Source organism: Episyrphus balteatus, chromosome 3 (assembly GCF_945859705.1).
Source record: "Episyrphus balteatus chromosome 3, idEpiBalt1.1, whole genome shotgun sequence".
In the NCBI taxonomy this organism is placed as follows: Eukaryota; Metazoa; Arthropoda; class Insecta; order Diptera; family Syrphidae; genus Episyrphus; species Episyrphus balteatus.
Genome location: NC_079136.1, coordinates 5994058 through 6020189, shown reverse-complemented (window position 1 = coordinate 6020189; position 26132 = coordinate 5994058). Strand labels below are relative to the sequence as shown.

General features: G+C 33.1%; 2 protein-coding genes across 2 annotated transcripts in view; both read right to left on the bottom strand.

Annotated features, from left to right (window-relative positions):
* LOC129914005 (stage VI sporulation protein D) overlaps positions 1–26132 on the bottom strand; it is a 208497-nt gene that overhangs the window by 138837 nt on the left and 43528 nt on the right. The window lies entirely within an intron of this gene.
* LOC129913329 (putative odorant-binding protein A5) lies at positions 431–25882 on the bottom strand. The gene is made up of 4 exons (XM_055991939.1): positions 25748–25882; positions 25439–25681; positions 566–617; positions 431–465 (listed from the first exon to the last, which is right to left on the bottom strand). The coding sequence occupies exons 1-4, from the start codon at positions 25880–25882 to the stop codon at positions 431–433; spliced, it is 465 nt and encodes a 154-aa protein (XP_055847914.1).

Sequence of the window (26132 nt, the reverse complement as noted above, 5' to 3'; positions counted from 1 at the left end):
ACATATATAATGAACGAGACAATAACAAAATTTTTGTACTATTTGAATAGTTCAAACAAATGTGTTGAACAAATATTCACAAGCTCTTTAAAATGTAAAGCCGAATAGGAGGCAAATATTTGTTCCTCTAAAAATAGTCTCGCCGTGTTTAGGAAGTAGCTTTATCGACTTGTGAGAGGAAAGTTCGATAGTTTTCATAGATTGTAAGCCACCCCAATACCAACCAGTGTACCAAAAATGATACTGCTGCAAAAATTGTTTATCGAAAAATTCTATTTTTACTGGGCTAGTAAATTTGATTAGGAGTCATGAAAATCGCAATTTATGAACTAATCTAAGTTTATTTTCTCGAGAAATATCAATAATAGAGATTCAATTCTCCGAACATTTTTGTAGGAAATTAAATATTTTACAGCTTAGTTATATACAATTATGTTGTAGAATTGGCAATTACTGAAATAACACCTATAAATAAGACAAAAAAAAAAACATGAATAATTCTTTTTATAAAAAAATAAACAAAACCGACTTCTATGAATTGAAACTTGGATTTATGGTCTCTAACGTACTGGGAATTTTTCCACAGATTGAGATTTAAAATGCCTTAAATGACTGGACTAAAAACATATAAAACAAATTATTCCTCATTAAATTTCAATACACTTTATTCTTATGGTTTATTTAAATCAAAGCAGCACCTCAGCCGTTTATACACTTCCATCAACGGCGTATACAAGGGGGGGGTCACGGGGTCATGACCCCCCCCAAGAACTCAGAACTTAAAAAAGAATTTGTTATGTGATACTGAAATCTCTTGAGTAATATTATTTTTAAAATGTTGAAGTTTTAGAACGAAAATTAAAGGTAAAAAAAATTTTTGGTATTCAAACAAACTATTTTACCATATTTTGGGGATGTGGTCATATTTTTAGCGAACGCTATGCTGGATTAGGATTATTTTGATTCGTTCGATAATATTAGTTGAGCTGTAGAGTTTTGTATGGAAACAAAATCCGGATAAGTATTATATTCAAAGCTTTTTAAAAGAAATTGAATCTAGTAGGTACCTAGTAGGTACACAAAAATAATATCTTAAGGGCAAGACACTGCTTACCAGCAAATAAAAGAAGCAGCCATATCTTCTATTTTTTTTTATATGATGAAGTGAATAAAATATGTTTTAAATAGGGAAGCTCTCTGTGGCCTTGCTGTGTGGAGGTCAATTCTGTTGATAAAATTCGTCATCGTCAAAATGTTAAAGAAGGATATCATTTCTCAAATCTTTTTAGTTTTTTGCAATGTTCCAGTTCAATACATTCGTTCTGTTGCATTTTTTGAAACAACTATCGATTTGTTAATCATCAATGGCCAGCCAATTATAGAAGCAATGTAAGCAACCTTATCTAAGGCAATTTAAATATTATTATTAAATATCACTTAGGGCTAATTTTTTGAATAGTTAGATAAACCTAAGTTAGAGCTTATTCCTACGAATAAAAGTTTTTTTTTATAGTGACCTTTATTCTTCTGATAGTCTATCTGACGATTGAAAAAGCAGGGCTTAATCTAATAAATACAACTGAATGTTTTTTATATTGTAAACCGCTGATTAATACCTGAAAACGGTTGAATTTCAAAATATCGCCAAAATTATTTTTTTTGTCTTTACTATTTTAATAGAGGTATTTTAAATTCCCATACAATTTTAAAACAAAATTTAAAAAAAAATTATATTTTCAATGCAATTTTTTTTACAAAACTTTGCTATTCGTTTGCCTGAGGTTAGGAAGACTTAATTCAAAAGTTATTAAGTAAAAACGATTTTTATTTTAACTTTCTGGACTAGCGGAAAACAATGAACAGTTGTTTTAAGGCAAATTATTCAATCGAAGTACTCGTACAGTACATTTTATTTTTAGGAGAGGATAGCCTCAATTGGAATTGGTCAAAATTAAAGCCTAGTGCGCTGCTGATAAGAAACGAAAAATCCCATACAAAAATGAAACAACGAAATGGTAAACCAAAAATTTCGTTCAAATTTTCGTTCTGTAGTACGCTGTTCGGCACAACGAAATTGAAAGTCTAAACTTCTTTTTCGCACACAAACAATTGCCGGGGACATTCATTGTGTGTGGAAAAATGACATTTTGAGTTTTTACTTGCTCTATAGGGCAAGTATTGGTTTCGTGTCGAAAAAAAAATTTGAGGTTTTAATCAAAACCAACATTACGATGATGGAGAATTCCAAAAAAGTGGGTCTCGCAATTCCGTCCGTGCTTCTGTACGTCTGTGCGTCTGTGCGTCCGTGCGGTTGTGCGTCCATCTGTACATATTTCCACAGCCTAAGCGGGTGGACGGTTTTTTTTCAAATTTGGTACAGATGATTTTTATGGAATTCTGAAAGTTGGTTTTTTTTTGTTTTTTTGTATCTCCCTTAGAAAGTGTACCTCCCATACAAATTTTTCAATTCAAACCAAATAACTCGAAAACGGCTCTAACGATTTTGATTAAACTTTGCAAACGTAATATTCAAAGCAATTGCAATAAAACTGCATCTCTATTTTTTTTTTTTTTTTTTTTTCAAAAAAGTCAAATAAAAAAAAACATTTTTTTTTTCATTTAACAAAATTTTGCCCTAAATGTCGGCTCTTCCCCAACGTCAACAAAATTTCTTTAATTTTATATAGAGGCAGCTTTTAAAATCTACAAGTAAACCAACATAAAAGTGTTTTAAACTGCAAGAGCAAGTACGTGCGACCCCAGTCGTGCATTTTATTTTGTTTGTTTTTGTTGTTCATTTTGTCATTGCATGTCTTTCTGCGATGCGTGTTTGCTTTTTTTTCATTTATGTTTTGCAATTTTTGAGTATTTTTCGGTCCAGATTTCGCAAGCATTTCGTTGTCTTCGTGGAGACCGACGAAAAATTTCGTTTCACATCAGCAGCGTTCTAGGCTTTAAGGTTTAACGCTAAACTTAAACGAATCTCATACCGTTTTTGTTTGGTTATTTTTAGAACTATACATTCGGAACTTTTCAATTCGAAATGCAAGACGCACAAATTTTAATGTTTAATAATTCAAAAAGCCCATTTTCAGGTTTATGCCTGCTATCAAAACTTTTGATAAAAAAAAAATTGGCATGACCCCCCCCCAAGAAGCAAACCTGTATACGCCCCTGCCTTCCGCTCATAGGACGACAAACGATTCCATAAAGACGCGGTGCCGATTTGTATTTAAGGGTACCTGAAAAATAAAAATATTAGAGACATTTTTTTTAGATTAGGAACAGGCTAGGGACGTCGACAAAGTCCAATCAAGAGTACGTCGACATTCCTATTGATATTAAGCGGACACATTACTTATCTGAGAAGAGTGATTTAAAGGTCCATGAAATATTTTTTCTTTTGGCACAGCTCCGTTAGTGGTTTCTAAGGGGACGCCAAACGCCGCCGCCCGTCCTGGTGAGCTTTAATACTGAGCGATTGGTTTGGAGGGTCCAAGCTCAAAACCCCCGAAATACCACAAAATAAATATTTTGAGGCACAATTTATTATTGTTCTTTACCTCAAGCGTGCTGTTCTTTTTTCTGAACAGAGATATTTGTACCTATACAAAATAAGGGAGTTAGATTAGATAAGGAATTAGGAAAAAAAAACTTTCAAAAACAAAAGTTAAAACAAAACTTTAATAGTTTTCTGATTTTTTTTTTACAAGGAAATTAAAACAGTTATGATTAATGAACATATTTAGAATGTAACATTATTTAAACATTGCATATTAACATTATGGACAAAATTTGCAAAAAATTGGTTGAACTGAGAATTCTAGAAAAAAGTGCAGTATTTCTAAGCACAGATTTTAATGTAATTATGCAAAATATGGAAATAACTCAAAATTCAGACGCAAAATCCAAGTACAAGAATTGTAGCCTGTTGCCAGGGCGAGTAAAGAGTATAGATAAAAGTATAAAAAAAAGAGGATTTTTATTTATTTATTTGTAGTCGATTGAGCGGATGTCTTCATTAATAACATTGCTTTACAGCCAAAATGGACACTCAATCCCACTATCAGGGGCGTACACTCCCTTGGGGCAAGCGGGGCGACGCCCCGGGGCCCCCGACCGACCTTAGGGCCCCCACTGAAGACAATGCAGAGAAGGAAACTGTTAATTGAGTTACGAAGTAAATTAAAATGAGTTTGAATCACTTCGGATACAAGGGAGACAAATTATGTCATTCAGTGTAATGTATAATTTGATAAAAAGGTTACCCCAGGGGCTCCAAAAGGAAATAAACTGCTTTTTTAAAAGAAAAATTATAATTTTATCTTAGGGCCCCAAAAAATATTACTTGAAAAATCTTTGCAACCACAAATAATACATTAGGGGCCCCAAAAAAGCAAAAAACAACTTCAAGCCAGGGCCCTGCAGGGACCCCAAATGCCTTTACTTCAGTACTTAAAAAAAAATTAAGTTAAAAAAAATTGTTTTTTTTTGCCCCAACATAAATACATCAGGGCACAAAACTAAATGCACAAACGGAATGCCACCGAATATTACATCAGATTATATTATATTTTAGGGGCCTCTAAGCACTTAATTTTGATAATTTTGAGGCCCCAAAAATTTTTTTTCAGGGGCCCCAAAAGAAATAAACTATGTTTGATGATGGAAAATCAAATGTGTACACATTACTTTAGAACAGAGACCCCAAGAACTATCAATTCTAAGCTAAAAAAATTTTATTTTAGGGGTCTCTTAATATTTAATTTTAGTTTTTCAGGGGCCCCAAAATATAAAAAAAATATGTCTGATGATGGAAACTCAAATATGTATTTATTACTTCAGAACAGAGGCCCCAAGAACTATCAATTCTAAGCTTCAAAAATTTTTATTTTAGGGGCCGCTAAATATTTAATTTTGAGGGCCCCAAAATGAATTTTTCAGGGGCCCAACAATAAAAAAAAATTATGTTTGATGATGGAAAATCAAATATGTACATGTACATGTACATTAGGGCGTTCGTTATTTTTGAATCAAGTTCCTAAGTGGAAAAACTGTTTCTAAATAATAAAAAAAAATCCTCTAATTTTTTCAGATTTTTATTTTGACACTAACGTAGACAAGGACCTCATCAAAAAATTTTGATTGAAGTCTATATCTAAAAAAATACCTATACCATACCTATTTCAAATGTTAAAAAACTTTAACCCTCTTGGGGCGCCATCTAGTGTCAAAATAAAAATCTGAAAAAATTAGAGGTTTTTTTTTTATTATTTAGAAACAGTTTTTCCACTTAGGAACTTGATTCCCGAAAAAAAACCTAAATAACGAACGCCCTAATGTACATATTACTTCAGAACAGAGGCCCCAAGAACTATCAATTCTAAGTTAAAAAAAAAAAATTATTATAGGGGTCTCTAAATATATCATTTTAGGCAAAGTGCATTACGAACATATTAAAACATTAAAATAAACCTAAAAATGTATAAGCCATACAAAAAAAAATGTATGGCGTATACGTACTTTTTTTGTATCAAACGGGCCCCCAAATATGAAAGGGGCCCCAAGATTTAGTCTTGCCCCGGGGCCCCGACGACTCAACGTACGCCACTGGCCACTATTGTTTTCTTACTTACTTTGACCTCAGGGACTCGGAAATCACTACAAAAAAAAAAATACGATGGATAAGTTTTCGAGATACAATTTTTCAAAGTTTTTTGCCGCTGCTTTCCCCATCTTTTTTTCGGGTTATATCATGAGTAATAAACGAACAGAAGAATCAGCTCCTAAAAGCTGAATAAATAAGCAAGAAACACTAGAATATTTTTTTCTGGGTTACTCCAGATGTTTAAGTGCAATGTATCAAAACATTTTTAAAAAATCAATTTTTCAAATGAATTTCGAGATATAAATGCTCAGAGGATAAAAATAGACTATTTAGTAAAAATTTATTTAATTCAAATTTTGTCGAAAGGAAATTTAATCTATACAAAAAATTACCTAATAAAAATTCTAAAATTCGGCTTGATTTTCAAGTTATAGAAAAAAACTCAAAATGAGTCGAAAATTTTGATCGTTACAAAAATGGTCATATCTCTATAATTTATCCATAGATTTTGAAGAAAAGTATCTTGTTATCTTTGCCAGAAAATTTACTACACATCAGGAAGAAATATTTTTTTGTCAAAAATTTTCTTTTTGAAAAGTCGATTTTTACTTGCGCATAGGTACTATAATAGGGAAGTTTAGGATTCGAAAAATAAATCGAATTCGAGATAACAATTTTACATGACATAACGATGATGGAAAATGCCAAAAAAGTGGGTCCAGCAATTCTGTCTGTCTGTCTGTCTATCTGTATACATATATGTACCTCTAGCTACAGCCTGAATGAGTGAAGTGATTTTCTTCAAACTTGGTAGTTAGCAGTTTTTGGTGATTCCCTAGAGGGGAAATAGACATTTTTTTTATGGCCAAAATTAACGGTACCTGCCATATAACGGAAATAAAAAAGTTAATTTTTTCAAAAACGGCTCTAACGATTTTGATTAAAATTTTTGTGTGTAGTACCACACCTAAGAGCCAACTTTTAAAATAACAAAAATATTTTTTGTACCGTTATTAGCCTTTAGCTAAAGATTATAATAAAATTTTAGAAAATTTTCAAAAAATGGATTTTTAAAAATATTTCAATTTTTTTTTTAAATTAATTTTTTGAAAACGGGTTGCTGAAAAATTTTGAAATTTTTCTCTTATGTGTAAATTAATTATTTCTTAAAAATGGCGTACCAATTTTTTTTTTTTTGAAAAATGTTAGAAATTTTTTATACCTATACAAGTAATAGTAGTATAAGTAATGGATCAAACGAAATATGCTTATTGGGGAACCCCAACCCATAGAATCCGTTGCGTCCGTTCCGTCGAAGTTTTCAACTGACAGATCGATAAAATACACACGTTCTTATGGGAAGCGACCCATAAGCGACGGATCGGACGGAGACGGACGGATTCGACGGAAGAAGTAGCCCAACTTTCTACTTTTTCATCCGCCGTATCCTTTGACATTGGTTGTCAAAAATAGATCAGTTCGATTTTCTGTTTCTGAGTGCACACCGGGGAATTTCAGAACAAAGGACTGTGTTCTTTTCTTCTCCGATTTTATGAATTGTGAACTTTAACTGTAGGCGTGTTTTTTCTATTACTCAGTTGCTACTCATTTTTGATTTTATTCGCAAAACAATAATACGAATTACACAAGTAAGTATTTGTTTTTATTGTTTTTCGAATAAAATAAAAAAATGAGTAGCTACTGAGTTGTAGAAAAAACACGCCTTGTATATTTGTGAAGAAAATGTAATAAAAGTAACATTTAATGATATATCTTATAAATTAAATTGTAGAGTTCAATTTTACTATGCCAAAGTCATACCTACAACTCATAATTTGTTATAAAAAATTGCTTTTAACTGAAGAGCAAGAACCTACAGGATATCTGGTCAAAAACAAAAAAAAATTATCGAAATTAAAAAATATATTGCATTAAAAAAAATTCAATGCAAAATTGTAAGAACTTGGACAAATAAATATTAAAAAAAAATATTTAATGTAGGTACCTACATATTTCTTTTTGATTTTTCAATGCAAAAATTTGTTTTTTATTTGCTATAACATTTTTTTAGGTACCTTCCTACGACCTTATCCTACCTATGCAAAATATTTTTCAGTTGCAATAATTTTTTATGATTTGCAATGCATTTTATTTTAAATTTGTAATGCAAAGGAAATGCATTAAAGGTAGTAATTGTTTTAAAACTTTCATCCCATTCAAACCCATTATATTGTATAAAAGTTTTTTGGTTTTTCAAAAAATTTGTTTATTTTCACTTCAAAATTTTCAACTAAAAAAAAGCAGAGAAAACGGGGTTTGAAAATCTCTCTCAATCGAAAAAAAAAATGAAAAATTGTTCGACATGGTTGCATTGAAGTGTTCATATTCCGAGATCTACGCGATGTACTTTTGAAATAAAGGTCTCTAAAGAATTGTGATAAGATTGCTGAACGAATATAAACAAAAAATTACCAAAGTTTTGTCGAAAAATTAGGAAAAAAAATAAAAAAAGTTTCCACGTTTGATTAAAAAAAATCGAAAAAAAAAATCAGTATAGCTACCTTCAAACTCTTATAACATGAGAACGCCGCAACTTAAATTAATGTTTATGGCCTTAAAATGTAGCTTAGATTATACAAATTGTTTTTGGTTCTTTCAAAAAAAAAAAAAAAGATGTATACCCTTATACCTACCAACGAACGTACGAAAAATACTTTAAATACCAAATATACGAAATGTATCAAATACATGAAATATACGAAATGTACGAAACATACGAAGCATGCGAAAGTAACGAAACATGCGAAACACACGAAACATACGAAATATACGAGATATACGAAAAATGCGAAACATACGAAAGTAACGAGTAACGATACTATTGATGCGGGTACTAGTATCAAAAGTAACTTATACATGCGGGTACTCATTTTGTCGTTACTTTTACAGCCCTACGCCATCCCACAATAACATAAAAGCTAGGTAGAACGTAGAAATGTAAATTTATTTTCTTTTAAAGCTTATAACATCATTATTATCAAATCAAAAAAACTGTGTAAAACAAATAGAAAATCTACTGACATACAAAAAACTCCATATTCACCTTTAGGGTTTTTTTCATTTTTTGAAAATAGGATAAATTGAAAACTTCTTTAGTATCGTAGTGATTTGAAACAAGATGAAACGAAAACGTGACACGACTTCAAAAACATAATTAAATTAAACATTTAAATATTTCTCTGGGGTCATATTTGCCTATAAAAAGGGCTACACCACATACAAATTATTCAGTCTGTCCGTGGTCGTCGACCAGTGCACATCGGTAAGCAGCTCCTGGAGATCGGTAAGTGATCGCATGTCTCATGAGACATGTTGCATGTAGCATGCAGCATATTGCATGTTGCATGTTGCATGTAACATGTTGCATGTTACATGTTGCATGTTGCATGTTGTATGTTGCATGTTGCATGGTGCATGTTGCATGTTGCATGGTGCATGTTGCATGTTGCATGTTGCATGTTGCATGTAGCCTGTTGCATGTTGCATGCAGCATGTTGCGTGACACAACGCGACACAACGCGACACAACGCGACACAAAGCGACACAACGCGACAAAAAGCGACACAAAGCGACACAACGCGACACAAAGCGACACAACGCGACACAACGCGACACAACGCGACACAACGCGACACAACGCGACACAAAGCGACACAACGCGACACAAAGCGACACAAAGCGACACAACGCGACACAACGCGACACAACGCGACACAACGCGACACAACGCGACACAACGCGACAAAAAGCGACACAAAGCGACACAACGCGACACAAAGCGACACAACGCGACACAAAGCGACACAACGCGACACAAAGCGACACAATGCGACACAAAGTGACACAACGCGACACAAAGCGACACAAAGCGACACAAAGCGACACAACGCGACACAATGCGACACAAAGCGACACAAAGCGACACAAAGCGACAAAATGCGACACAATGCGACACAAAGCGACACAAAGCGACACAAAGCGACACAAAGCGACACATCGCGACACAGCGCGACACAAAGCGACACAAAGCGACACAATGCGACACAAAGCGACACAACGCGACACAACGCGACACAACGCGACACAACGCGACACAAAGCGACACAAAGCGACACAAAGCGACACATCGCGACACAGCGCGACACAGCGCGACACAAAGCGACACAAAGCGACACAATGCGACACAAAGCGACACAACGCGACACAACGCGACACAACGCGACACAACGCGACACAACGCGACACAATGCGACACAAAGCGACACAACGCGACACAACGCGACACAAAGCGACACAAAGCGACACATCGCGACACAGCGCGACACAGCGCGACACAAAGCGACACAAAGCGACACAATGCGACACAAAGCGACACAACGCGACACAACGCGACACATCGCGACACAGCGCGACACAGCGCGACACAAAGCGACACAAAGCGACACAATGCGACACAAAGCGACACATCGCGACACAGCATGACACAGCGCGACACAAAGCGACACAAAGCGACACAATGCGACACAAAGCGACACATCGCGACACAGCGCGACACAGCGCGACACAAAGCGACACAAAGCGACACAATGCGACACAAAGCGACACAAAGCGACACAATGCGACACAAAGCGACACAACGCGACACAACGCGACACAACGCGACACAACGCGACACAAAGCGACACAAAGCGACACAAAGCGACACATCGCGACACAGCGCGACACAGCGCGACACAAAGCGACACAAAGCGACACAATGCGACACAAAGCGACACAACGCGACACAACGCGACACAACGCGACACAAAGCGACACAATGCGACACAAAGCGACACAACGCGACACAACGCGACACAAAGCGACACAAAGCGACACAAAGCGACACATCGCGACACAGCGCGACACAGCGCGACACAAAGCGACACAAAGCGACACAATGCGACACAAAGCGACACAACGCGACACAACGCGACACAACGCGACACAAAGCGACACAACGCGACACAAAGCGACACAACGCGACACAAAGCGACACAAAGCGACACAACGCGACACAAAGCGACACAAAGCGACACAAAGCGACACAAAGCGACACAATGCGACACAAAGTGACACAACGCGACACAACGCGACACAAAGCGACACAACGCTGTGTACAGCGCGACACAACGCGACACAACGCGACACAACGTGACACAACGCGACACAAAGCGACACAAAGCAACACAAAGCTTTGTGTCGCTTTGTGTCGCTTTGTGTCGCTTTATGTCGCTTTGTGTCGCGTTGTGTCGCGTTGTGTCGCGTTGTGTCGCTTTGTGTCGCTTTGTGTCGCTTTGTGTCGCGTTGTGTCGCTTTGTGTCGCTTTGTGTCGCATTGTGTCGCTTTGTGTCGCTTTGTGTCGCTTTGTGTCGCGTTGTGTCGCTTTGTGTCGCTTTGTGTCGCTTTGTGTCGCTTTGTGTCGCTTTGTGTCGCTTTGTGTCGCGTTGTGTCGCTTTGTGTCGCTTTGTGTCGCATTGTGTCGCTTTGTGTCGCTTTGTGTCGCTTTGTGTCGCGTTGTGTCGCTTTGTGTCGCTTTGTGTCGCTTTGTGTCGCTTTGTGTCGCTTTGTGTCGCTTTGTGTCGCTTTGTGTCGCATTGTGTCGCTTTGTGTCGCTTTGTGTCGCTTTGTGTCGCGTTGTGTCGCTTTGTGTCGCTTTGTGTCGCTTTGTGTCGCTTTGTGTCGCGTTGTGTCGCTTTGTGTCGCGTTGTGTCGCTTTGTGTCGCATTGTGTCGCTTTGTGTCGCTTTGTGTCGTGTTGTGTCGCTTTGTGTCGCTTTGTGTCGCTTTGTGTCGCGTTGTGTCGCGTTGTGTCGCGTTGTGTCGCGTTGTGTCGCTTTGTGTCGCGTTGTGTCGCAACATGCAACATGCAACAGGCTACATGCTACATGCAACATGCAACATGCAACATGCAACATGCAGCATGCAGCATGCAACATGCAACATGCAACATGCAACATGCAACATGCAACATGCAACATGCAACATGCAACATGCAACATGCAACATGCAACATGCAACATGCAACATGCAACATGCAACATGCAACATACAACATGCAACATGCAACATGCATAATGCAACATGCAACATGCAACATGCAACATGCAACATGTAACATGTTACATGTTACATGTTACATGCAACATGCAACATGTAACATGCAACATGTAACATGCAACATGTAACATGTAACATGCAACAAGTAACATGCAATATGCAACATGCTGCATGCAACATGCAACATGTCTCGCTTTGTGTCGCTTTGTGTCGCTTTGTGTCGCGTTGTGTCGCGTTGTGTCGCGTTGTGTCGCTTTGTGTCGCGTTGTGTCGCTTTGTGTCGCGTTGTGTCGCAACATGCAACATGCAACAGGCTACATGCTACATGCAACATGCAACATGCAACATGCAGCATGCAACATGCAACATGCAACATGCAACATGCAACATGCAACATGCAACATACAACATGCAACATGCATAATGCAACATGCAACATGCAACATGCAACATGCAACATGCAACATGCAACATGTAACATGTTACATGTTACATGTTACATGCAACATGCAACATGTAACATGCAACATGTAACATGCAACATGTAACATGTAACATGCAACAAGTAACATGCAATATGCAACATGCTGCATGCAACATGCAACATGCAACATGTCTCATGTGACATGCGATCACTTACCGATCTCCAGGAGCTGCTTACCGATGTGCACTGGTCGACGACCACGGACAGACTGAATAATTTGTGTGTGGTGTAGCCCTTTTTATAGGAAAATATGACCCCTCCCCCCAGAGAAATATTTAAATGTTTAATTTAATTATGTTTTTATTTTTGTCTAGTAGCCCTCCGCCCCTGGGTGTGGTGTTTTAATTTTGTTGTTCGCTTTGTATCGCGTTGTTTCACGTTATGGAGCGTTGTGTAGCGTTGCGTAGCGTTGTGAAGCGTTGTGTAGCGCTGTGTAGCGTTTGCGTATACATATATTTTGAGTAATAAATGATAAATGACAAACAAACTGTTCATCAAAAGAGACAAATAACATATTTTCCATGGTTTTACTAATGTACATACTCCTCAGGGGCGTACGTTGAGTTGTCGGGGCCTCCGCTCCGGGGCAAGACTTAATTTTGGGGACCCTTTGATATCTGGGGAACAGACAAAAATGTACGTATACGCTTTCATTTTTTTTAGACACCCTGATGTACCTATCATTTGTTGGTCGCTAAGATTATTCAAGTAATATTGTTTGAGGCCTCAAGATATTATGTTATTTTTCTTTAAAAAATAAAAATTTATTTCTTTGGGACCTCTGAGGTAATATTTTTTTTTAGATTAAATTTTATGTTGCTGCCCCAATGATGTGTACGCTAGGGTGGAGTAAAAAAAGTGGTCTTACTTTTTTAAATACATAGCCAGGATGGGTGCCATATGGAACTTAAATAACTGCAAAAAATTTTCCGATCGATCAAAGAAGTTTTAGAGGGTTCACAAGTCACTTGAAAAAAAAAAATGAAAAAAACCCTAAAGGTGAATATGGAGTTTTTTGTATGTCAGTAGATTTTCTATTTGTTTTACTCAGTTTTTTTGATTCGAAAAAAATTTACATTTATTATTTGTTATTCAATTTTCATTACAAAATTGCGATTTAATTTACTTAAGGCCTTTACAGCAAGAATCCATGGGCGGCTAGCACCCCAGACATAGTAAGAAAAATTCTCAGGTAAGTCTCAGGTGTTCCCAATGAAAAAAGTTGATCAAAACGGGACACTGTGTTCACTCCAAAATCTACTGCGAAATTTTGTTTACCTACAAATAGTAAATTAAACAAAAAATGCATGTGAAAATTTATTGCAAATAAAAATAAATAAAATGAACGACTGGGTCGTACGAACCTGCTCTTAGAGTTCAAGTTGCTTAAATTTTAAGACTTTTTATAAAGAAATTTGGAAAATACTAGGTTACCTACTATACACCTATGGGTACAAAAAAAAATCATTACAAAAAAAAATAAAATTAAAATCAATTTGCCCTCCAAAACAAGTATGCAGTTATGATTGATATATTAAGATGCATTTTTAGAAAAAAAAATTTCAAAATCGTGAGAGCCGTTTTTTAAAAAACTAATTTATTATAAGTAATTTTTCGGGAAAAAAGTTTAAAAATAAAATTGGTATGCCATTTTGTAGAAATCACTAATCAACATTTAAAAACAAAATTTCAAAAAAAAAAATCAATGCCCTGTTTTCAAAAATTTGATATTTCAAACAAAAATTGCAACGTGCAACATGCAACATACAACATGCAACATGCAACATGTAACATGCAACATGTTACATGCAACATGCAACATGCAACATGTAACATGTAACATGCAACATGCAACATGTAACATGTAACATGCAACATGTAACATGCAACATGCAACAAGTAACATGCAATATGCAACATGCTGCATGCAACATGCAACATGTAACATGCAACATGCAACATGTAACATGCAACATGTCTCATGTGACATGCGATCACTTACCGATCTCCAGGAGCTGCTTACCGATGTGCACTGGTCGACGACCGCGGACAGACTGAATAATTTGTGTGTGGTGTAGCCCTTTTTATAGGAAAATATGACCCCTCCCCCCAGAGAAATATTTAAATGTTTAATTTAATTATGTTTTTATTTTTGTCTAGTAGCCCTCCGCCCCTGGGTGTGGTGTTTTAATTTTGTTGCAGTTATGATTGATATATTAAGATGCATTTTTAGAAAAAAAATTTTCAAAATCGTGAGAGCCGTTTTTTAAAAAACTAATTTATTATAAGTAATTTTTCGGGAAAAAGGTTTAAAAATAAAATTGGTATGCCATTTTGTAGAAATCACTAATCAACATTTAAAAACAAAATTTCAAAAAAAAAAATCAATGCCCTGTTTTCAAAAATTTGATATTTCAAACAAAAATTTTAAAATTTTTAAAAAAAAACCTTAAAATTATTTTTTTATAAATTTTATTATTGGTTTATATTTAAGTTATATAAATGCTTCTTCACAAAAAGTTTCGTTGAAATCGAATCAACTGACAGACAGACAAACAGACGGACTTCCGGGACCCACTTTTTTGTAATTCTCTACCATCGTAATGTCATAGAAAAATGATATCTCAACTTTTTTTTTTTTGTACGAATGCATAACTTTATATATAGTACCTATATCCCAAGTAAAAAATTATATATAAAAACATTTATTTTTGCAATGCAAAACATTTTTCAAAAATTTTATTTTCAATGCAATTTTTTTTTTTCATTTGCAATTAAAAATTTTTTTCAATGCAAAATATTTTTATTTAAAACAAGTACTTTTTTTCAACTCAAATATTTTTCAGTTGCAATACAAATTTTTTTAATGCAGATATTTTTTAGTTGCAATAAAGATTTTTTTTTCAATGAAATGTTTTTTTTATTTACAATAAATATTTTTTTTTTTAATCTCAAATGCATTTTTTTTAATTGATATTTTTACAACCCTGCCATCAGCATATTGCATTTTAAAGGCACTTTAAGGTTACAGTATTGAGAAATTTTATATAAAGTGTTAAAAGCAGAAATGCATTTTATACGGCCGCAAATTTGTCCATTATCTTTGTTTTCTGTACTTTGTAATTTGTATTTTTTTTTTACTTTTTATAGGTAAGACTTTTGGTTTTGATCCAATTAAAGCCTAAAAAAATATTTAAAATAAAATGTTGTTTTTTTTTTTTAATCCAATTTTTTTTTTTATTTGCAACATATATTTTTTTTATGTTGATATTTTTAAAACCCTGGTCTTATATAAACATACCCTACGTAATATAACACAATAACATTTAGATAAACTAGACTAAAACATAAATAAAATTATCAAATCTTCACGAAAATAAAATAGATACGTATACAATATCCAATTTTTTTTTATAAATTCAACAATCTTTGATTTTAAGATGCTCCATATTATGCATAGCATAAGTATAACCTGAGTTATTTCTTAATATTAATAAACATAAATTAAGAGCAACTCTTTTCTATAAAAATAAACGGATCGATTTTCATGCATTTTCTTACAAACTCTGTACTTTTATCATTTATGACTTAACCTATGACATTTTTACCGGATGGCAATGATATTATTTTTTCTATAACAAAAATTATTTATTCCTTAAAACAACAAAAATTATTTTTCATAAAGGGACGAATCACTGTACCCATGTTTAGAACGCACACAAATTTCTACCGACCTCTACCTACCAAAATAAAAATTAATTTTTAGTACACAATGATGATTATGCAATTATGCTTTCAAAATGAGGCAACAACAACTATTTGCAATGTGAAAGTGGGTGAAGTAAAGATAAGATAAGGAACAATGGCGTGTTACGTGGGAGGGGTTCTGATGATGGGGGTTCAAGAATCCCCCAACAATTCAAGCGTTTTTAAAGAAATTATTTATTTTAATAAAAGTTGTTGAGATAAGAAGATTGTTTTCATGAAAATTGTAATTTTAAAAATTAATATGAATGTGTACAAGTTTGTATTATTTAATTGGTATTTAAGATAAAAGTTATAATCATATTGTTAACTATAAGTGCAGGTATATTTTTCTTTATGAAATATTTAATAATTTTAATTCAATAAATTTTTTTTTCTAAAGCGGCAAGGAATTTAATTTATTTAAGCTCAAAAAATGTTTGTCTTTAATCTTTGTTATTTAGCCCAGAGTCGACTATTTATCACCAAACTGGCTTATCGTTCGCATTTTATTCGAACTTTATTCGCTCCTTAAAATTTTGTTTTATTTATCAAAATTTGGCTCTTGAAAATTTTTAAACTTGGTTATTAAAGGCTCCTTTAAAATTAAAGCATTTTACAAAATAAATCCATCTTAGATATGAATAGAGACAACAAATTCGCTAACATTTTTAAAAACTTTTCAAACAAAAAATATTTAAATTTATCTTATTAAAAAAAAGCAAAAATCTCATAAAAAAATATACTTATGGGTTTCTTGGACCATTTTTGAAAGCGGTATTTTTGACTCCATAACAGTGTAAATTTCATCTTTTTAAATAGAAATTTTGTAAATCGTTAGCGTAATGACATGTAAGATTGCCCCTTGATTCAATTTTTTTTCACACGGACCTGCTTTAATAAGAACTTTTAACATTCTGTTTCAAGTCTTTGAAGTGAACAGTGTACATACATTTAAATTTCTTTTTTTAAATATTTTTTTTTTTTCAAAATAAAATTCGGTAAGTTTTTTTTTTTATTATTAAAATATGAAAAAAAAATTAAAAAAAATAGGTATATTTATTGAAAATAAAAAAAAAAAGCATAAAAAAATATTTATTGCAACTGTATTTTTCAGTTGCAATAAATATTTTTTTATGCATTTTTTTTTTTATTTTCAATAAATATACATATTTTTGCATTGAAAAAAATTTTTATTGCAACAGATAAAATATTTCCATTGAAAAAAAAGAAAAATATTTATTTCAACTAAAAATATTTTCAATTAAAAAAAAACAAATGTATTGCTAATAAAAAAAAATTTGCCTTGAAAATAAAATTTTCATTGCAAATAAAATTATTGAAAATAAAATTTTATTGGAAATACAAAATTTTCTGCATTGAAAAAAAAGTTCAATGCAAAATGTGTAGATTAAATATTTATTTTTTAATGTTCGTCGAATTTCCTAATTGTAAAAAATTCGACGAATATTAAAAAACTAACGTTATGTGTGATATATCAAATAAAAGGTTATGTTATCAGCATGCGTACTAAAGTTAAATCAAATTTGTATGTGCACTAGATCAAAAGATATAACGTGTGTTGGAAAAGAACATCTTTTTACCGTTATCTCCAAATTTTGAATATGAAATTAATTGAAATTTTGTACAATTATAATTTATTTAATTACCTATCTACAGTTCAAATTTCATTCATCTATCTATTAAAACAAAAAAGTTATAACAAGTTGAAGTCGTGTCGCGTTTTCGTTTCATCTTAGCCGTGTTTTATTGGTACTCAGGATTTTACTGAGTAAACAGTTTATACTGTAAACAACATCTATTAATTACTTTTATTTCTTTACAAATAATCCTTATTGTTGAAGGGGCAAAAATGTATAAATTTATAAAAAAATTTTCTCTCGAAACCAATAAATAAAAAAATTTTGTCTATCCTTAGCAATTATTTGTTGTTGTTTCCCGTGCAAAATTTTACTGAGCTAAGTACTAAGTTACCAATAAAACACGGCTCTTGTTTCAAATCACTACGATACTAAAGAAGTTTTCACTTCAAAAAAATATTATTGCAAATTAAAAAAAAATTAAATTGCAACTGAAAAATAGTTGTAGTGAACATAAAATTTTTATTGCAAATAAATTTATTTTACATTAAAAAAAATATTATTTCAAATACAAAAATATTTCAAATCATAAAAAAAAAACAATATTTGAACAGAACGCACGTAGCTAGATACCTACAATACCTACCAAACCAATTTATACTTTTTTGTATGTTAGGAGTTTAACCATATGTGCCCTAATTATGAAAGTGGACTAAGTCACTCCTAAAAATGGCCTCAAATCTAGCCTTAAAATAATTATTATTTAAGGGATAAAGTTTATTTGAAAGCGAAATTGCAGTTAATAAACTTCTTTATTGCTCCTCTAGTGATTTCATAAAAGAAACATAGTTAAATCGTTATAAGAAAATTATTATGAAAGTTTTTCTTTAAACAATGCAAAAAGTGACTTAGTCCACTTTCATAATCATGGGCACATATACAATCATCGGCATTGTCTATATGAAACCTCAGTGTCGGTACTGTCCAAGACAGCTGATTTATCCAGAGACCATTGACCCTTCGTGAGATTACGAATAATTTTTGCAAAGGCAAAATTTGTACCCCTGCCCGCACATAATAATTTTCTATATCGAGCTTGACCATTGTAGGCCAGTCATTGTGTCGGAAAAAACGGCTTAGAAATGCAAAATGACCGAGGAAGCTAAATTTTGGATATGTTGTAGAGGATGCTTAAAAAAGCTTAACTTGAAGTTTTCGACCAAGATTTCCTATGAGCTTTTTCCGCCATTTTGAAAAAAAGGATAAAATTGTTTTTTTGACAATAACTCGGCTATCTGACGAGAGGCGAAAATTTTACAAGGAGCTTTTTTGTAGCTTTTAACGAGTTCTACAATTCATGCATACACATTTCTTGTGTATCATGAACCGTTTTCGAGATATCGATTAAAAAAGTCAAAAATTCAGGACATGCCATTTGTATTTTGACATAATCTATTTTTGGGTGATGAATATCAAAAAAATTATTAACATAAAATTTGTAGACCACATTCAGACCTACAATGTAGTATTTTTATATTTTTTTTTCGACAAAAATTACGACTTCCAGCCAGCCGCAAAGTCGTTTAGTCCGCACCCACCGCCAATCAAGCCGCCCGTTTGGTTGTAAAAAAACAATCATTCATGTTTTTTTTAATGTTTATATTATTATATCAGTAACACATACATACAAATGTATGTACTTATTTAATAAATAATAAGAAGAAGATGGTAATGGTTTTTTTGTAACCCCCAATTTTGTAAATACAGTATACCGGCTTTTTGTGTTGATTGGGCATTTTGTACTTTGCTTCAATCTTTATCAAGGGGCACGGTAGTGCCCAGCCAAGTTCTCTAGCAACTTTGGCACTACACCCTTATTTACAGGAAACAACTCAGGCCATTTTCGACCCCCCTCTAACTTCCACACCAAAGATGCTAGAAATTTCAAACTCACTACATTTGTTGAGCTCGTAAAAACCAAACTCCTCACAAAATTTCAGCCTCCTACGATGAGTAGTTTCTGAGATATAGGGCTTCAAAAATCGCAAAAACCGTAACTGACTCACTGACTCACTGACAGATCATCAAAATTATGGAGAACTCCCCGATATCGTAGAAACTTGAAATTTTACACGGTGATAGGACTTGTGGTGTATACAAAGGAAAAAATCGAAAATTTGAGATTTTCAATTCAGGGGGCGTGGCATCCGCCCATTTCCGCTGAATTTTCATCATATATTATAGAGCACTTCTGATTATCGTAGAATCTTGAAATTTGGTAGAATAGTAGAGCTGGTAGTTAATACAAAGGAAAAAATTTAAAACTTGAGAATTTCAGCCAGGGGGCGTGGCAACCGCCCATTTCCGTTGAATTTTCAGTAATTATTATAGAGCACTTCTGATTGTCGTAGAATCTTGAAATTTGGTAGAATGGTAGAACTGGTAGGTTATACAAAGGAAAAAATTTAAAATTTGAGAATTTCAGCCAGGGGGCGTGGCAACCGCCCATTTCCGCTGAATTTTCATAAATTATTATAGAGCACTTCTGATTGTCGTAGAATCTTGAAATTTGGTAGAATAGTAGAGCTGGTAGTTCATACAAAGGAAAAAATTAAAAACTTGAGAATTTCAGCCAGGGGGCGTGGCAACCGCCCATTTCCGCTGAGTTTTCATAAATTATTATAGAGCACTTCTGATTGTCGTAGAATCTTGAAATTTGGTAGAATGGTAGAACTGGTAGTTTATACAAAGGAAAAAATTTTAAATTTGAGAATTTCAGGCAGGGGGCGTGGCAACCACCCATTTTCACTGAATTTTCATCAAATATAGAGATTTTATATTCTACAGCCATACCTTGCAAAAAGTAGTGAAATCACAACAAAAACATTACTGTTTAAAAAAGAGCCAAGTTCTCCTATGTTGAAATTATGCTGGCACAAAAAGTACTGAGATGTAAAAGTGTACCAAGTTCTAAAGTTTGGGTTCAAATTCGTATCAATAAAATTTTGATTGTTTACTTGGCAATTTTTGAAATAACTTTAAAAATCGATAATTAAGAAAAATTGTCAAGAGAACAATCAAAATTTTATTGATACGAATTTGAACCCAAACTTTAGAACTTGGTACACTTTTACATCTCAGTACTTTTTGTGCCAGCATAATTTCAACATAGGAGAACTTGGCTCTTTTTTAAACAGTAATGTTTTTGTTGTGATATTATTTAGTTCATCAAAATTGCAATTAGATCAGTATCAATAATTTTTGAAAATAAAAAAAATTATTAGCAGCATATTGGTGGTTGGAAAATTTAGGATAAATGGTGTATGAAAGCGGAAAAATAAATTGCCCACAAACTAATTGGGGAAAGGGGGTGGGTGAATGAATGCCTTGTTCGATTTCACTAGTCAAAAAGTTTTTTTTTTTTAGAAATCAAAGTATATTTTTCTAATGATTTTTTGTATGCTGAGCTCGAATCTTTAGTCAGAAAAGTTCTATCACATCACTTTGAGATATTACCATGCCAATACATCACAAAAATAGTGTTTTGAACGTTCAAAATTCAATATCTCAAAAACTTTGCACGTTAGAGCTATTCTAATGCTAGCTTGAAATTAAGAAGGTCAAAGGCCATTAGAAAAGTATAATTTGGTTTCTATGGAAAATTATTTCTCGCCAATATTACTGCCATTTACGGAAAAATCGATCTTAAAAATCGTTTTTTTTTTCAATTTTTCTCAATATTTTCTAAATCAAAAGTATAGTTCTTCCATACAATCTTAAATAAAATCTTAAAATAATCTAAGTAACTGCATTCCAAGCTTTTCAAAAATCAAAAACTTTTTGGATTGAAAAATAAGTTATTTTTTCAAATTGAATTCGTCAAAAATCCAAACATTAACTTTTTGCTCAAAAAACATAGATATAAAACATAACAAAGTAATTTTTAACCAAGATTTGTTAAAATCAAACCATTTTGGTAAAAAATAAAAATATCGTGTATTTTTTCATTTTTTCAATATTTTTGAGATTATATAAAAAAAATGGTTTCAGTAAAAGTTATGACACTTTTATTATCCACAACTTTTGCATTTAACTTTTTTCAATAGAAGGTCTACTTTTGACACAAATCGTAAAAAAACCACGATTTTTGACACCAACCCCACTTTTTCGCCCATCCACCCTTTTCCACCAATTTGTTTGTGGGCAATTCATTTTTCCCCTTTCATACACCATTTATCCTTAATTTTCCAACCACCAATATGCTGCTAATAATTTTTTTTATTTTCAAAAATTATTGGCACTGATCTAATTGCAATTTTGATGAACTAAATAATATAAAGATTGAAGCAAATTACAAAATGCCCAATCAACACAAAAAGCCGGTATACTGTATTTACAAAATTGGGGGTTACAAAAAAACCATTACCATCTTCTTCTTATTATTTATTAAATAAGTACATACATTTGTATGTATGTGTTACTGATATAATAATATAAACATTAAAAAAAACATGAATGATTGTTTTTTTTACAACCAAACGGGCGGCTTGCTTGGCGGTGGGTGCGGACTAAACGACTTTGCGGAGGTCGTAATTTTTGTCAAAAAAAAAAAAAAAAAAAGTAAAAATACCAAAATGCAGGTCTGAACAGTGGTGATATTCATCAAAAAAAAATAGATAATGTCAAAAAACAAATCGCATATCGCAAATTTTTGACTTTTTTGATCGATATCTCGAAAACGGTTCATGATACGCAAAAAATGTGTATGCATGAATTGTAGAACATGGTAAAAGCTACAAAAAAGCTCCCTGTAAAATTTTCGTATCTCAAAGGATAGCCAAGTTATTGTCAAAAAAGTTATTGCGGAAAAAGCTCATAGGAAATCTTGGTCGAAAACTTCAAGTTAAGCTTTTTTAAGCATCCCCTACAACATATCCGAAATTTTGCTTTCTCGGTCATTTTGCATTTCTAAGCCGTTTTTTTCCGACATAATGACTGGCCTACAGTGTTATGGTACATGTCAGTACTCTCATTCGATAGCGCTTGAAAATACGAATCCTACTCAATAACTCATTTTTTGAAAAATGGGCGCTTAGAACCTTGTAATTCTAATAACAATAATGAAATGCTTATCAATTGGTCCCGCCCAAACAACGGCGTATACAAGGGGGGGGGGTCACGGGGTCATGACCCCCCCCAAGGACTCAGAACTTAAAAAAGAATTTGTTATGTGATACTGAAATCTCTTGAGTAAGATTATTTTCAAAATGTTGAAGTTTTAGAACATGAGCGAAAATTAAAAGTAAAAAAAATTATTGGTATTCAAACAAACTATTTTACCATATTATTTTGGGGATGTGGTCATATTTTTAGCGAACGCTATGCTGGATTAGGATTATTTTGATTCGTTCGATAATATTAGTTGAGCTGTGCTGTAGAGTTTTGTATGGAAACAAAATCCGGATAAGTACCTATTATATTCAATGCTTTTTAAAAAAAATTGAATCTGGTAGGTACACAAAAATAATAACTTAAGGGCAAGACACTGCTTACCAGCAAATAAAAGAAGCAGCCATATCTTCTATTTTTTTATATGATGAAGTGAATAAAATATGTTTTAAATAGGGAAGCTTTCTGTGGCCTTGCTGTGTGGAGGTCAATTCTGTTGATAAAATTCGTCATCGGCAAAATGTTAAAGAAGGATATCATTTCTCAAATCTTTTTAGTTTTTTGCAATGTTCCAGTTCAATACATTCGTTCTGTTGCATTTTTTGAAACAACTATCGATTTGTTAATCATCAATGGCCAGCCAATTATAGAAGCAATGTAAGCAACCTTATCTAAGGCAATTTAAATATTATTATTAAATATCACTTAGGGCTAATTTTTTGAATAGTTTGATAAACCTAAGTTAGAGCTTATTCCTAGGAATAAAAGTTTTTTTTTTATAGTGACATTTATTCTTCTGATAGTCTATCTGACGATTGAAAAAGCAGGGCTTAATCCAATAAATACAACTGAATTTTTTTATATTGTAAACCGCTGATTAATACCTGAAAACGGACGAATTCCAAAATATTGCCAAATTATTTTTTTGTCTTTACTATTTTAATAGAGGTATTTTAAATTCCCATACAATTTTAAAACAAAATTTAAAAAAAATTATATTTTCAAAGGCAATTTTTTTTACAAAACTTTGCGATTCGTTTGCCTGAGGTTAGGAAGACTTTTAATTCAAAAACTAAAACTGTTATTAAGTAAAAACGATTTTTATTTTAACTTTCTGGGCTAGCGGAAAACAATGAACAGTTGTTTTAAGGCAAATTATTCAATCGAAGTACTCGTACAGCACATTTTATTTTTAGGAGAGGATAGCCTCAATTGGTCAAAATTAAAGCCTAGTACGCTGCTGATAAGAAACGAAAAATCCCATACAAAAATGAAACAACGAAATGGTAAACCAAAAATTTCGTTCAACTTTTCGTTCTGTAGTACGCTGTTCGGCACAACGAAATGGAAAGTCTAAACTTCTTTTTCGCACACAAACAATTGCTGGGGACATTCATTGTGTGTGGAAAAATGACATTTTGAGTTTTTTTTGTTTGTTTTTGTTGATCATTTTGTCATTGCATGTCTTTCTGCGATGCGTGTTTGCTTTTTTTTCATTTCTGTTTTGCAATTTTTGAGTATTTTTCGGTCCAGATTTCGCAAGCATTTCGTGGAGACCGACGAAAAATTTCGTTTCACATCAGCAGCGTTCTAGGCTTTAAGGCTTAACGCTAAACTTAAACGAATCTCATACCGTTTTTGTTTAGTTATTTTTAGAACTACATTCGGAACTTTTCGATTCGAAATGCAAGACGCACAAATTTTAATGTTTAATAATTCAAAAAGCCCATTTTCAGGTTTATGCCTGCTATTAAAAACTTTTGAAAAAAAAAAAAAAAAGACTTGTGTCACTCGAGGACTGCCGCGGTAAAGCTATTGCATTGCATTTTTTATCGACTTATGCAATTATAATTTATTTACCTACACTACACAAAACCAATGACTAGCTATGTTTTTTTTTATCTACCTATCAATTCATATACAACAAAAAGGTCACATTTGAAAACATGCATACACACAATCTCATATCATAAACTTCTCCAGACAAAAAAAAAAATAAGAAAACACAAGAATACTTTTTCTCTTCTGATTTAATATCGCAAGCGCAATGCAACGCTTTACTCGTTCACAATTCACAAATCACAAATCACAAGAAGTTGAACAAGAAACAGAAGAATGGGAAGAGAAAAGAAAAGAAAATAGAGATAATTTTTTTTGCTTCTGATTTATTCTGCAGACACACAGACACAGCATTTATGGTCTTCTTCCTTACTCCTCTCTTTGTTGTCTAACACAATTTTTATAACCCTCTGACTTAAGGAAGTTGAACAAGAATCATAAGAAAATAATAAAATACATACACACCATACCATACACGTATAGCGAACTATCTATGTGTGGGGTGTACTAATTTTTCGTTACGAAATTTCTTGGTTAGCTCCCCATGCCAGGCCTGCGTTAAAATCTATGCAATAGCTTAAAATTGGCATGACCCCCCCCAAGAAGCAAACCTGTATACGCCCCTGACTTCCATCACATAACGATCAAATTTTGTCAAATAAAAGTTTCCAGCAATAGGTTCTCCAAATCCGTACTTTTCCGAAAATTTCTTCAATTGAAAGTTTATTCGACCCTTAATAGTTTTTTTAACAATCAGTTTCTCATCAAAATTAAGATTTTGTGGTTGTTTAAAAACGAGGAAAACTCCTCGGTTCAATTTTGCGCCTCTTGGTTGTACCATTGTGAAATATTCAGCTAGAACGCGTCCTGAGTCAATATCTTTACCACGAATATTGCCAACCATCCATGTTAAAATAGGTCCTAGAAATGGATTATCTGGTGAAGGTGCATCAGGAGCAATAGCCATTACAGTATAATAAGTATTTTTATCAGCATTCCAGTCTACTGTAGGTTGATTTTTTGCTTCAGAAGGTAATATTACATTTCCCATTTTAAGAGCTGCCCCACTATCGAAAGTTACCTAGAAAATAGAAAAAAAAAAAACAAATAAATGAAACAAATGTAAATCAAATTTTAATAAAATAACCTTCAATAATTCTGGAACATTGCTTGGAATAAAATCTGGTATAATTTTAAATTCTTTCATTTTCTTAGTTATTTCAGATTCAGCTGCCGAAGCAACGGAAAATAACGCAACAATCAATAATATATTTATTTTCATTTTTCTTAGACACTATTTCTGAAATCTTGCACCTCATTGATTTTACTACTAAACCTTTTTCAAAATCTAGGTTAAAATCCAGCCAATTCAAGGCTCACGCAATTTTTTTGGAAATGGAAAAATCAAATTGAAAATGTCTGCAATTCAAAAACTAATTTTTGAAAATTTTTTTTTAACTAGTTCCTAAGTCCAGCGCATAGTGCGTTGACTAGTGGACAAAAATAAAAAAAAAAACAAAAATGCAATATTG

Coding starts and splice junctions, on each gene's coding strand:
- LOC129913329 (XM_055991939.1), bottom strand. CDS start 25,882: ATGAAAATAAATATATTATTGATTGTTGCGTTATTTTCCGTTGCTTCG. Junction 25,682..25,747: donor ATGTTCCAGAATTATTGAAG/GTTATTTTATTA, acceptor TCTATTTTCTAG/GTAACTTTCGATAGTGGGGC. Junction 618..25,438: donor TAGCTGAATATTTCACAATG/GTACAACCAAGA, acceptor ATATGTTTTTAG/TCCAGTCATTTAAGGCATTT.